Source organism: Bombina bombina, chromosome 1 (genome assembly GCF_027579735.1).
Source record: "Bombina bombina isolate aBomBom1 chromosome 1, aBomBom1.pri, whole genome shotgun sequence".
Taxonomy (NCBI): domain Eukaryota; kingdom Metazoa; phylum Chordata; class Amphibia; order Anura; family Bombinatoridae; genus Bombina; species Bombina bombina.
In genome coordinates, this window is record NC_069499.1 from 453,423,671 (window position 1) to 453,438,851 (window position 15,181).

General features: G+C 41.5%; 1 protein-coding gene across 3 annotated transcripts in view; it reads right to left on the reverse strand.

The window, feature by feature from the left end:
• The window catches only part of LOC128645441 (neurabin-1), an 824,161-nt gene that overhangs the window by 236,111 nt on the left and 572,869 nt on the right, over positions 1-15,181 (reverse strand). For 2 of the 3 annotated variants that reach the window (XM_053698449.1, XM_053698448.1), the window contains exon 13: positions 1,226-1,541. In XM_053698449.1, the coding sequence (XP_053554424.1) occupies positions 1,226-1,541 (316 nt within the window). The remainder of the gene's footprint in view (positions 1-1,225; positions 1,542-15,181) is intronic. The other variant, XM_053698450.1, reaches the window with a different exon arrangement.

Consider the following 15,181-nt stretch of genomic DNA (forward strand, 5'->3'; position numbering starts at 1 on the left):
TAAAAATCTCACACATAAAGCAGAATAAAATCAAAGTATGACCTTTGATTAATCCCCACTGTTCGATAACCTCCCTCAGGAGATATTAACCCATGATTCTATTAAGATAAAAGGAGCCACACTGTGACTCTGTCTTCAGAGTTTTCAACATAAGTAAAAATTGAAACGATTTTACCAGAATCTGTGCTGTGGAACAGAAACACAGCCTCTCAAGTGTGACAGTCTTGTAGCATCGCTCCTGACATCGACTTTAGTGAAGAAAAAGCAGACAGTGAAACTCGTCAACACTTGTTGCTTAAGGAGCTGTTAGCAAGCAGTCTGGATGAGTTTGCAGGAAGACTCTCCCTGCATCTCCAGACTAACTTTCGTCAATGCTCTCACTGAGAGGCTGACAAGACTACTTAAAACTCCAGTCCCATATCGAAGGGCATATACCCCTCCTGAGGAACAACTCCAAAATCTTCTGATACTTCTCTGCCATCCTCCTGTGATGAAAGGCAAAGAATGATTGGGGGGATAGGGGAAGTGGGAGAGGTATTTAAGCCTTTGGCTGGGGTGTCTTTGCCTCCTCCTGGTGGCCAGGTTCAGTATTTCCCAACAGTAAGGAATGAAGCCGTAGACTCTCCTTATATTAAGAAGGAAATGGATGACGTATTCGGATGAACCAAGGCAGAGAATGGTCTTAGGACATAAAATGCACAAAACTATATAGGTTTATCAGAGTAGCCTATCAAATGAAACTATGTGAGTGTGATGATTAATTTGGTTTATTATTTTCTCCCACAACCTCATAGGGTAACACTGGTAATTGAGTCTTAATTGGAAGCATATGACAAGTAAAGATATGGCAAACATTTTTAAAGAAAAAAACAAAAAAAAAAAAAACAGATTGTAATTTTTGAAGATTTTCTTTTCATGTTAGACAATTTTACAGTGGCTCTAGTTAATATCTATTGCTTATTTTAAGCAATGGTGAATGGGATGATGAAACAGCAGTCATGTCAGTGATGATAATGTACATTTGTGTTGACATTTATGATCTCATTGATGATGATGTTGTACAGTATGTGATATAAAACATACACATTCTGTGCAGCATGGTTAATATTACTTTTTCTATACTATTTTCTTGGTAGCAAAAACTGATATTTTACTTCCAAGTAAGTACAATTACCATTTGGTTGATACCTAGTCTAGCACTAATGCATGTAATACCTACTCTTACCTTTATTGTTTTTGCCTTTGCCTTTAGATTCTCTCAGCTTGGTATTTCTAACATATCCTCCTGGAGAGCTTGGAGCTACCCCTTCCCCAGAAGGAGACTGACTTGGGGTTAGAATGGTTTCTGTGTTAGTCCTGGGTGGAAGGGAGGAGGAAGTGGAAATGGAGGGATCTGATTCCATGAGGCTACCTAAACTCTCAGATGGTTGGGATTTTTCAATCCTTTGTTCTTCATCCTGCAATTTAGGCATGGTCTGCTGCTCCTCAGCTCCTTCTGTTTTTGTTTCACAAGGGTTGTTTACTGCTTCTTCATCTTCTTCCTGTATTTTTAAATTAAATATATTCAATCTCATCAATAATTCTGGTATATTTAGAAGGAAAAGCAGACAAGTGTGAAGAGGAAAGTGTATAGCAAGGTGACCTGCTTAACTCTTGAACACAGTCATTGGGGAACAAAACACATCAAGTTAAGAGTAGTTGTAGGTCCCAAAATCATCCTTCAAGGCCATATAGTGTGAATGTTGGATTAGAATATAAAGGATAGACTGCCAAAAGACACATTTCTTTCATGGATTCCCATTACAATCAGGTGTTGTATCAAATGCAGAACTAGGAACAGAAGCTGACTTATGGAGAAAAGCTTGGCTTGCATTGTACTACACTGACTGGTTTCATGTGTGCCCCCATATCATCATTATATTGGTGAATTGACTATTGCTCATTTTTAAAGGGGATGATAATAAAGACTTAAACAAATGGAATATCTCACTTTCATTTAAAAAATAGACCTTTTTTGCATAAATCATGTGAAATACAATTTTAAATAATAAATTAAGATCCATTTGATCAGGGTGTCCAACACTTCCTTAAATATTTTTTTGGTTAAGTTATAAGGATATGTTAAAAATCATTTTGTTATTTTTAAACCTGGACTTCTTCCCTACATGCTAAAAATTTGCAGAACTGTTGGAACAAAAAAAAGTGTTGTTTTTCCTTCTGTATGCACCACTTCTTTCTTAAAAAAATATTAAAAAAATAAAGAAGGAAATCATTATGATAAGAGTAAGATTGTGACATGAAAAGAGTCATGTAACATTGTGTTTGTGTGTTACCATTGCTTGGGGATCATTGGTAATAAGCATGTTATTTTCAAAAGCAGTATTGTTTTGTTTTTTAAACATCTATTCATCCATCTCAGGGCTCAAAAGGTCAAGTCCAGACTTACTAGCTAAGACAAAATGCAACTCGCCACTGATCTCACCCATTACCTGCCAACACTGCACCAACTAAATCATTTTGCATTTGTTAAACCAAAATTAAGTGATTTTACTAAAAAAACAAAATGGATACATTTGCTGTCCATTTATCACAGTGTATATACAGCATTTATCTCCCACTCACATGATGCAAAGTTGTGCAAACCAGGGTAGGTCCAATTTAAAGCAGCAGTAACATGACACAAAACTAGTGTCCAATTTGCCTTTTTTATTTTTTATTTTGCATGAGTAGTAACCTGGACAACTAACCATGGGTGGTGTTTAGCTTGATAAAGGGCATCATCATTTGAAAAATCTGAGTTTGCCTGTAGAAACTGCCATCTATATTGATTTTGTGAATACTATAGTATTTGCTATAGAAAAGATATGTAATCAAGATGTAGTGTGGGTAGAAGAAAAAGTGTCCCTGCAGTTACCCTGAATACAAAAAAACAACAACTTATCAGATACTTGCCTGAGAATATTATTGTTTTAAGAAGTTCTCTGCTAAATTTGAATTGTTCTATGGGTACAAAGCATTTCTTATTTCCCCACAATATTCCTATAAACTAATTTTAAGTCCATTCTCCTACGTAGCAACCTGATTAGGATATCTGAAAGCAAAAATCTTTGAGAAGCCCTCAAAAGCTACCTTTGTGGCTCAAATTTTATAAATACAGCTCCATAACTCTCCCACCTAATATACAATACATATATATATATATATATATATCAAAGTTAAAGGATTACTTTCTGTTATAATTTTTAAGCTAAACAACTAACATATTAAAGTTAATAAACATTAATTAAAACCTACTGACCTATATTTCCTCCAAAACGAAGTTTCATAACGTTCTAAAAGTTATATCTTTTATTCGCCGATGATGTCACGTTATCCTGCCCACTATTTTCAGCACTGAGTGTTCAAAATACTTAAACCAATAACTTTGTGTTTAAAGCGCCATTTTGAAACCTAGGTATTGTAAACGGATTGGTACAGAGCAAAGGATACCCACGGAGTGGGTTTGGAAAACAATTAAATTTGCAGACAAGATTTCTGATATACGGTAGAGATATGTTAATGAAATGCTATTGATAAAAAAGCGTATTTGGGGTAGTTAGTTACTAACAGGCATAGAAAATATTTACTTACAGTGGCCCTTTAATACATTTTAATTGGGAGAAAAACTATCAGAAACCTCCAAATATAGACGGAGGAAATATTTTACTCTGGTACTTAATTCAGTCAATATTGCAGAGGCAGAACATTGACTTGGTGTAGACCCCTGTAATTAATTATAGATTCAGACTTTTTTACAGAGAAAAAAACTTTACACAGTAGAGCTATATGAGATGCTGCGTATAAAGTAGGGGATTTCAGCACTCAAAATTCACAATTCCTTAATCTAATATGTAGATATAAGGCTGAGGTATTGTATCAAACTCAACGAAACACAGACACATACCGGTCAAGTAAAAAATGCAACTGATTTATTACAAAACAGAATTTATGCTTACCTGATAAATTACTTTCTCCAACGGTGTGTCCGGTCCACGGTGTCATCCATAACTTGTGGGAATATTCTCTTCCCCAACAGGAAATGGCAAAGAGCACAGCAAAAGCTGTCCATATAGCCCCTCCCAGGCTCCGCCCCCCCAGTCATTCGACCGACGGTTAGGAGAAAAAAAGGAGAAACTATAGGGTGCCGTGGTGACTGTAGTGTATAGAGAAAGAAATTTTTCAAACCTGATTAAAAAACCAGGGCGGGCCGTGGACCGGACACACCGTTGGAGAAAGTAATTTATCAGGTAAGCATAAATTCTGTTTTCTCCAACATTGGTGTGTCCGGTCCACGGCGTCATCCATAACTTGTTGGAACCAATACCAAAGCTTTAGGACACGGATGAAGGGAGGGAGCAAATCAGGTTACCTAAACAGAAGGCACCACGGCTTGCAAAACCTTTCTCCCAAAAATAGCCTCCGAAGAAGCATAAGTATCAAATTTGTAGAATTTGGCAAAAGTGTGCAGAGAAGACCAAGTCGCTGCCTTACATATCTGATCAACAGAAGCCTCGTTCTTGAAGGCCCATGTGGAAGCCACAGCCCTAGTAGAGTGAGCTGTGATTCGTTCAGGAGGCTGCCGTCCGGCAGTCTCATAAGCCAATCGGATGATGCTTTTCAGCCAGAAAGAAAGAGAGGTAGCAGTAGCTTTTTGTCCTCTCCTCTTACCAGAATAAACGACAAACAAAGAAGAAGTTTGTCTGAAATCCTTTGTTGCTTCTAAATAGAACTTTAAAGCACGGACTACATCTAAATTGTGTAACAAACGTTCCTTCTTTGAAACTGGATTCGGACACAAAGAAGAAACAACTATTTCCTGGTTAATATTCTTGTTGGAAACAACTTTTGGAAGAAAACCAGGATTAGTACGCAAAACAACCTTATCTGAATGGAACACCAGATAGGGTGGATCACACTGCAAAGCAGATAATTCAGAAACTCTTCTAGCAGAAGAAATAGCAACCAAAAACAGAACTTTCCAAGATAGTAACTTGATATCTATGGAATGTAAGGGTTCAAACGGAACCCCTTGAAGAACTGAAAGAACTAAATTTAGACTCCAGGGAGGAGTCAAGGGTCTGTAAACAGGCTTGATTCTGACCAAAGCCTGTACAAAAGCTTGTACATCTGGCACAGCTGCCAGTCGCTTGTGTAACAAGACAGATAAAGCAGAAATCTGTCCTTTTAGAGAACTCTCTGACAATCCCTTATCCAAACCTTCTTGGAGAAAGGAGAGGATCCTAGGAATTTTAATCTTACTCCAGGAGAATCCCTTGGATTCACACAAACAGATATATCTTTTCCATATTTTATGGTAAATCTTTCTAGTCACAGGTTTTCTGGCTTGGACCAGAGTATCTATCACAGAATCTGAAAACCCACGCTTGGATAAAATCAAACGTTCAATTTCCAAGCAGTCAGCTGCAGAGAGACTAGATTTGGATGTTCGAATGGACCTTGTACTAGAAGATCCTGTCTCAAAGGTAGCTTCCATGGTGGAGCCGATGACATATTTACCAGGTCTGCATACCAAGTCCTGCGCGGCCACGCAGGAGCTATCAGAATCACAGAGGCCTTCTCCTGTTTGATTCTGGCTACAAGCCTGGGAAGGAGAGGGAACGGTGGAAACGCATAAGCTAGGTTGAACGACCAAGGCGCCACTAATGCATCCACTAGAGTCGCCTTGGGATCCCTGGATCTGGACCCGTAGCAAGGAACCTTGAAGTTCTGACGAGACGCCATCAGATCCATGTCTGGAATGCCCCATAATTGAGTCAACTGGGCAAACACCTCCGGGTGGAGTTCCCACTCCCCCGGATGGAAAGTCTGACGACTCAGATAATCCGCCTCCCAGTTGTCTACTCCTGGGATGTGGATTGCAGATAGGTGGCAGGAGTGATCCTCCACCCATTTGATGATTTTGGACACCTCTCTCATCGCCAAGGAACTCCTTGTTCCCCCTGATGGTTGATGTAAGCTACAGTCGTCATGTTGTCTGACTGGAATCTTATGATTCCGACCTTCGCTAGTTGAGGCCAAGCCCGGAGAGCATTGAATATCGCTCTCAGTTCCAGGATGTTGATCGGGAGAAGAGACTCTTCCCGAGACCATAAACCCTGAGCTTTCAGGGAATCCCAGACCGCGCCCCAGCCTAATAGACTGGCGTCGGTCGTGACAATGACCCACTCTGGTCTGCGGAAACTCATTCCCTGAGACAGGTGATCCTGGGACAACCACCAACGGAGTGAGTCTCTGGTCATCTGGTCTACTTGAATCTTTGGAGACAAGTCTGTATAGTCCCCATTCCACTGCTTGAGTATGCACAGTTGTAATGGTCTTAGATGAATTCGAGCAAAAGGAACTATGTCCATTGCTGCAACCATCAACCCTACTACTTCCATGCACTGAGCTATGGAAGGCTGCAGAATAGAGTGAAGAACTTGACAAGCGTTTAGAAGCTTTGACTTTCTGACTTCTGTCAGGAAGATCTTCATTTCTAAAGAATCTATTATTGTTCCCAAAAAGGGAACTCTTGTCGACGGAGACAGGGAACTCTTTTCTACGTTCACCTTCCACCCGTGAGATCTGAGAAAGGCTAGAACAATGTCTGTATGAGCCTTTGCTTTGGAAAGAGACGACGCTTGGATTAGAATGTCGTCCAGATAAGGTGCCACTGCAATACCCCTTGGTCTTAGAACCGCTAGAAGGGACCCGAGCACCTTTGTGAAAATTCTTGGATCAGTGGCTAGCCCGAATGGGAGAGCCACGAACTGATGTTTGTCCAGAAAGGCGAACCTTAGGAACTGATGATGATCTTTGTGGATAGGAATATGTAGATACGCATCCTTTAAATCCACGGTATTCATAAATTGACCCTACTGGATTGTAGGTAAAATTTTTCGAATGGTTTCCATTTTGAACGATGGAACTCTGAGAAATTTGTTTAGAATTTTTAAATCCAGAATTGGTCTGAAAGTTCCCTCTTTTTTGGGAACTACAAACAGATTTGAGTAAAACCCCTGACCTTGTTCCACAGTTGGAACTGGGTGTATCACTCCCATCTTTAACAGGTCTTCTACACAATGTAAGAATGCCTGTCTCTTTATTTGGTTTGAAGATAAGTGAGACATGTGGAACCTTCCCCTTGGGGGTAGTTCCTTGAATTCCAGAAGATAACCCTGAGAGACTATTTCTAGTGCCCAGGGATCCTGAACATCTCTTGCCCAAGCCTGAGCGAAGAGAGAGAGTCTGCCCCCTACAAGATCCGGTCCCGGATCGGGGGCTACCCCTTCATGCTGTTTTGGTAGCAGCAGCAGGCTTCTTGGCCTGTTTACCCTTGTTCCAGCCTTGCATTGGTTTCCAAGCTGGTTTAGTCTGTGAAGCGTTACCCTCTTGTCTAGAGGCTGCCGAGTTGGAAGCCGGTCCGTTCCTGAAATTGCGAAAGGAACGAAAATTGGACTTATTCTTAGCCTTGAAAGGTTTATCTTGTGGGAGGGCATGGCCCTTTCCCCCAGTGATGTCTGAAATAATCTCTTTCAATTCTGGCCCAAAAAGGTTCTTACCTTTGAAAGGGATATTAAGCAATTTTGTCTTGGAAGATACATCCGCCGACCAAGACTTTAGCCAGAGCGCTCTGCGCGCCACAATTGCAAACCCTGAATTTTTCACCGCTAACCTCGCTAACTGCAAAGCGGCGTCTAAAATAAAGGAATTAGCTAACTTAAGTGCGTGAATTCTGTCCATGACTTCCTCATACGGAGTCTCCCTACTGAGCGACTTTTCCAGTTCCTCGAACCAGAACCACGCCGCTGTAGTGACAGGAATAATGCACAAAATAGGTTGAAGGAGGTAACCTTGCTGTACAAAAATCTTTTTAAGCAAACCCTCCAATTTTTTATCCATAGGATCTTTGAAAGCACAATTGTCCTCAATAGGAATGGTCGTGCGCTTGGCTAGAGTAGAAACCGCCCCCTCGACCTTAGGGACTGTTTGCCATGTGTCCTTCCTGGGGTCGACCATAGGGAACAATTTCTTAAATATAGGAGGAGGGACAAAAGGTATGCCTGGCTTATCCCACTCCTTATTCACTATGTCCACCACCCGTTTAGGTATCGGAAAAACATCAGGGTGCACCGGGACCTCAAGGAACTTGTCCATCTTGCACAATTTTTCTGGGATGACCAGATTGTCACAATCATCCAGAGTAGATAGCACCTCCTTAAGAAATGCGCGGAGATGCTCTAATTTGAATTTAAATGTCACAACATCAGGTTCTGCCTGCTGAGAAATTCTTCCTGTATCAGAAATTTCCCCATCTGACAAACCCTCCCTCACTGCCACTTCAGATTGGTGTGAGGGTATGACAGAAAAATTATTATCAGCGCCCTCCTGCTCTACAGTGTTTAAAACAGAGCAATCGCGCTTTCTCTGAAATGCTGGCATTTTGGATAAAATATTAGCTATGGAGTTATCCATTACTGCCGTCAATTGTTGCATAGTAACAAGCATTGGCGCGCCAGAAGTACTAGGGGTCGCCTGCGCGGGCATAACTGGTATAGACACAGAAGGAGATGATGTAGAACTATGTCTACTTCCTTCATCTGAGGAATCATCCTGGGCAACTTTACTTTTTGTGACAGTACTGTCCTTACTTTGTTTGGACGCTATGGCACAATTATCACACATATTTGAAGGGGGAACCACATTGGCTTCCATACATACAGAACATGATCTATCTGAAGGTACAGACATGTTAAACAGGCTTAAACTGGTTAATAAAGCACAAAAAACGTTTTAAAACAAAACCGTTACTGTCTCTTTAAATGTTAAACAGGGCACACTTTATTACTGAATATGTGAAAAACTATGAAGGAATTATCCAATCTTTACCAAATTTTCACCACAGTGTCTTAATGCATTCAAAGTATTGCACCCCAATTTTCAAGCTGTTAACCCTTAAAATGTGGAAACCGGAGCCGTTTACAATTTTAACCTTACAGTCCCAGCCACAGCCTTTGCTGCGACTTCACCAGTCCCAGGGGGTATACGATACCAAATGAAGCCTTCTAGGAACGTTTTTAGTGGATTCCAGACCCTCACACATGCAGCTGCATGTACTGTACTCAAAAGTAACTGCGCAGTAATGGCGCGAAAATGAGGCTCTGCCTACTACAGAGAAAGGCCCTTCCTGACTGGGAAGGTGTCTTAACAAGTGCCTGGCGCTAAAAACGTTCCCCAATGTTATAAAAGTGTGAAATTCAACTTCAAACTGCATATAATACTTAAATAAAGCAATCGATTTAGCCCCTAAAAGTGTCTACCAGTTTATAGCCCATAATAAGCCCTTTATTCTGTTTGAGACTAAGAAAATGGCTTACCGATCCCCATGAGGGAAAAATGACAGCCTTCCAGCATTACACAGTCTTGTTAGAAAAATGGCTAGTCATACCTTGAGCAGAAAAGTCTGCAAACTGTTCCCCCCAACTGAAGTTCTCTCAGCTCAACAGTCCTGTGTGGGAACAGCAATTGATTTTAGTTACTGCTGCTAAAATCATACTCCTCTTTTAAACAGAACTCTTCATCTCTTTCTGTTTCAGAGTAAATAGTACATACCAGCACTATTTTAAAATAACAAACTCTTGATAGAAGAATAAAGAACTACAACTTAACACCACAAACTCCTCACCATCCCCGTGGAGATGCTACTTGTTCAGAGCGGCAAGGAGAATGACTGGGGGGGGCGGAGCCTGGGAGGGACTATATGGACAGCTCTTGCTGTGTGCTCTCCTTGCCATTCCCTGTAGGGGAGGAGAATATCCCACAAGTAATGGATGACGCTGTGGGCCGGACACACCAATGTTGGAGAAATGACAGCCTTCCAGCATTACACAGTCTTGTTAGAAAAATGGCTAGTCATACCTTGAGCAGAAAAGTCTGCAAACTGTTCCCCCCAACTGAAGTTCTCTCAGCTCAACAGTCCTGCGTGGGAACAGCAATTGATTTTAGTTACTGCTGCTAAAATCATACTCCTCTTTTAAACAGAACTCTTCATCTCTTTCTGTCTCAGAGTAAATAGTACATACCAGCACTATTTTAAAATAACAAACTCTTGATAGAAGAATAAAAAAACTACAACTAAACACCACATACTCTTCACCATCTCCATGGAGATGCTACTTGTTCAGAGCGGCAAAGAGAATGACTGGGGGGGCGGAGCCTGGGAGGGGCTATATGGACAGCTTTTGCTGTGCTCTTTGCCATTTCCTGTTGGGGAAGAGAATATTCCAACAAGTTATGGATGACGCCGTGGACCGGACACACCAATGTTGGAGAAATACCAACAGCTAGCACGGGTTAAATGGTTCATATCATTCAATCATAAACACCTACCACTGCAGTGGGTAACATAGCATTTGAATCAAACTACGATAAAAATACTGAGAATCAAAGGGCAAAAAATAACATAAAATGTGTATCGGGAGGGATATATTCCACAAAATAATACTGCAAGATAAATGTAACCAGCTTGCTTAATACTGGAACAGTCCTTTGTAACAGAACAGGCAGTCTTTGATGAAAAAACTGTCTCCACCAACAAATACACACTTGAAAGAGTTAAGCCATAGTGATCTCAGCAGCCTGATTCTTGAGTAACCTGTGATCAGCTGAAAACCGAGGTAAGAACATCCTTCAAAGTCAGCTTAATTCCACAGTGACTGAAAGATTATCTCTGATTTACACATTCATACGTTGTAGGGAATGATACGCAAAAAAACATACAACCTTGGCTAGTTGTTACAGCATAGGCAGCACTGTCCAGGTATTATGGCACTTCATAAGGCGTAAGAGCAACGGACCGGGACTATTACCTCCGACATTCAACTCACCTATCCCACTCTGTCACGTCTCCTTGTTCCGTGAGACGATAGTTGAACTTGGTAAGATCTTATCGCCTCTGCCAGACCACCTCCGGACTCTTTAATCGGGCAACACCGCTTGTAATTCCAAATGCCCAAACTTTTCTTTGCCGCCTGTGTTTGAAAGACTGTGTTGACGCGCGTTTCGTCCCACAATGCTGTGCGGTAGGGGCCTCGTCAGGACTGTCTATATCACTCACGGCTCTTAATTTTTATTAGTTGCTTTTCGTTAGGGGAGTGGCTTGAGTATATACTTGCTTTTCAATCACGCAAGCTTCTTTTGTCACACCTCCATTCTCCGATTAGCTAGGCTTCTTAAATTTGGATGACCTATCTGTCTCATCTCAGACTATCCTTGTATCACTAGATGTGGAAAGTCTCTATTCCTCCATACCCCATGAGGTAGGAATTAATGCATGTGATCACTTTTTAAGGACTAGAGGTCTAGGAAGTGACGGTCATACAGCTTTAGTCATCAATCTTTTAAGATTTATTCTTGAAAAACTAAATTTATGCTTACCTGATAAATTACTTTCTTTTACGATATGACGAGTCCACGGATTTCATCCTTACTTGTGGGATATTAACCTCCTGCTAACAGGAAGTGGTAAAGAGCACAACAGCAGAGCTGTATATATAGCCCCTCCCTTCCCCTCCACCCTCAGTCATTGGGCCGAAGATATAGGAAGAGAAAAGGAAAGGCTAAAAAGGTGCAGAGGTGACTGTAGTTTACAAAAAAATAAAGAAAAACTGTCTTAAAAAGAACAGGGTGGGCCGTGGACTCGTCATATCGTAAAAGAAAGTAATTTATCAGGTAAGCATAAATTTACTTTTCTATTACAAAGATATGATGAGTCCACGGATTTCATCCTTACTTGTGGGAAACCAATACCAAAGCAATAGGACACGGATGAAAGGGACAGGAACCTAAACGGAAGGCACCACTGCTTGAAGAACCTTTCTCCCAAAGATAGCCTCAGAAGAAGCAAAAGTATTAAATTTGGAAAATTTGGAAAAAGTGTGAAGGGACGACCAAGTCACAGCCTTACAACAGATGCATCGTTTTTAAAAGCCCATGTGGAAGCCACAGCCCTAGTAGAATGAGCCGTAATTCTTTCAGGAGGCTGCTGTCCAGCAGTCTCATATGCCAGGCAGATGGTACTTCTCAGCCAAAAAGAGAGGTAGCCGTAGCTTTCTGACCCCTACGCTTTCCAGAATAAACAATGAATAATGAAGATGATTGACGGAAATCCTTAGTTGCCTGTAAGTAAAACTTTAAGGCACGGACCATGTCCAAGTTATGTAACAAACGCTCCTTCTTAGAAGAAGGATTAGGACACAAGGAAGGAACAACAATTTCCTGATTAATATTCTTATTCGAAACAACCTTGGGAAGGAACCCAGGTTTGGTACGTAAAACCACCTTATCAGAAGAAATAGCAACCAAAAACAGAACTTTCCAAGATAATAGTTTAATATCTATGGAATGCATAGGTTCCAACGGAACCCCTTGCAGAACTCGAAGAACTAAATTCAAACTCCAGGGAGGAGTAATAGGTCTAAATACAGCCTTAATTCTAGATAGAGCCTGACAAAAAGACTGAACATCTGATACATTTGCCAAACGTTGCTGATAACCCTTTCTCCAATCCTTCTTGGAGAAAAGACAAAATCCTAGGAATCCTAACTTTACTCCATAAGTAACCCTTGGATTCACACCAATAAAGATATTTACGCCATATCTTATGATAGATTTTTCTAGTGACAGGCTTTCTAGCCTGAATCAAAGTATTGATAACTGAATCATAGAATCCTCGCTTCGATAAAATCAAGCGTTCAATCTCCACGCAGTCAGTTGCAGAGAAATTAGATTTGGATGTTGGAAAGGACCTTGAATGAGAAGGTCCTATCTCAACGGAAGTTTCCACGGCGGCAGAGAGAACATGTCCACTAGATCCGCATACGAAGTCCTGCGTGGCCACGCAGGCGCTATCAGGATCACTGAAGCTCTCTCCTGTTTGATTCGAGCAATCACGCGTGGGAGGAGAGGAAACGGCGGAAACACATAAGCTAGGCTGAACAACCAAGGTACTGCCAAGGCATCTATCAGTTCGGCCTGAGGACCGGGATCCGTATCTTGGATGCTTGGCATTCTGACGAGATGCCATCAAATTCAATTCCGGTCTGCCCCATCTGAGAATCAATGAGGCAAATACCTCCGGGTGAAGTTCCCACTCTTCCGGATGAAAAGTCTGTCGACTTAGAAAATCTGCTTCCCAGTTCTCTACCCCTGGGATGTAGATTGCTGACAGATGACAAGAGTGGGCTTCTGCCCAACTGATTATCTTGGATACTTCTATCATCGCTAAGGAACTCCTTGTTCCCCCCTGATGATTGACATATTCCACAGTCGTTATGTTGTCCAACTGGAATCTGAAGAATTTGGCCGAAGCCAACTGAGGCCACGCCTGAAGCGCATTGAATATTGCCCTCAGTTCCAAAATATTGATTGGAAGTAGAGACTCCACTTGAGCCCAAACACCCTGAGCCATCAGGGAATTCCAAACTGCACCCCAGCCCAGAAGGCTGGCATCTGTTGTCACTATCACCTACGAGGGTCTGCGGAAACAAGTTCCCTGGGACAGATGATCCGGCGACAACCACCAAAGAAGAGAGTTTCTAGTCTCTTGATCCAGAATTATCTTTGGAGATAAATCTGCAAAATCCCCATTCCACTGACCGAGCATGCATAGTTGCAGTGGTATGAGATGAAAGCGAGCAAACGGAACGATGTCCATTGCCGCTACCATTAATCCGATTACCTCCATACACTGAGCCACTGATGGCCGAGGAATGGACTGAAGTGCTCGGCAAGTAATCAAAATCTTTGATTTTCTGACCTCCGTCAGAAATACTTTCATGGCTACCGAGTCTATCAGAGTTCCCAAGAAAGGAACCCTTGTCTGTGGAACAAGTGAACTCTTCTCTATGTTCACCTTCCAGCCGTGAGTTCTCAGAAAAGACAACACTGTGTCCGTGTGAGATTTTGTCAGATTATATGTTGACGCCTGAATCAGAATATCGTCTAGATAAGGCGCCACCGCTATCCCTTGTGGTCTGAGAACCGCCAAAAGAGACCCTAGAACCTTTGTGAAGATTCTGGGTGCTGTGGCCAACCCGAAAGGAAGAGACACGAACTGATAATGTTTGTCCAAGAAGGCAAACCTAAGAAACCGATGATGATCTTTGTGGATTGGAATAAGAATGTAAGCATCCTTCAAATCCACGGTAGTTATATTGACCCTCCTGGATCATTGTCAAAATCGTTCAAATTGCCTCCATCTTGAATGATGGAACTCTTAGAAATTTGTTTAGACACTTGAGGTCCAAAATGGGTCTGAACTTTCCTTCTTTTTTGGGGACCACAAATAGGTTTGAGTAAAACCCTTGTTACAGATTACTCCCATAGTAAAAAGGTCTTTTACACAGCGCCTCTCTCTTTATCTGGTTTGCAGATAATTTTGAAAGATGAAATCTCCCTCTTGGGAGAAAATCCTTGAATTCCAATTGATAACCGTGGGTCACTATTTCTAGTGCCCAGGAATCCTGAACATCTCTTGCCCAAGCCTGAGCAAAGAAAGTCTGCCCCTTACTAGATCCGGTCCCGGATTGAGGGCCACCCCTTCATGCTGTCTTAGGACCAGCAGTGTTTTTTTTTTATTGTTTACCCTTATTCCAAGTTCTGATTGGGTCTCCAGACTGACTTAGATTGGGAAAAAATTCCCTTCCTGCTTTGTGGAATAAAAAGAAGCGGGGGGGGTCCTCCTTTAAAGTTCCGAAAGGAACGAAAATTATTCTGTTTACCCCTCATTTTAACTGACCTATCCTGAGGTAGGGCATGGTCCTTACCTCCTGTAATATCAGAAATGATCTCCTTTAATTCTGGCCCAAAAAGGGTCTTACCTTTAAAAGGAATAGCTAAAAGCTTATGTTTTGATGACACATCAGCAGACCAAGAATTGAGCCACAATGCTCTACGTGCTAAAATAGCAAATCCTGCATTTTCCCCCGCTAATTTAGCAATTTGAAAAGCGGCATCAGTAATTAAAGAATTAGCTAGCTTAAGAGCCTTAATTCTATCTAGAATATCATCTAATGGAGTCTCAACCTTAAGAGACTCTTCTAGAGCCTCAAACCAAAAAGCTGCTGCAGTAGTTACTGGAACA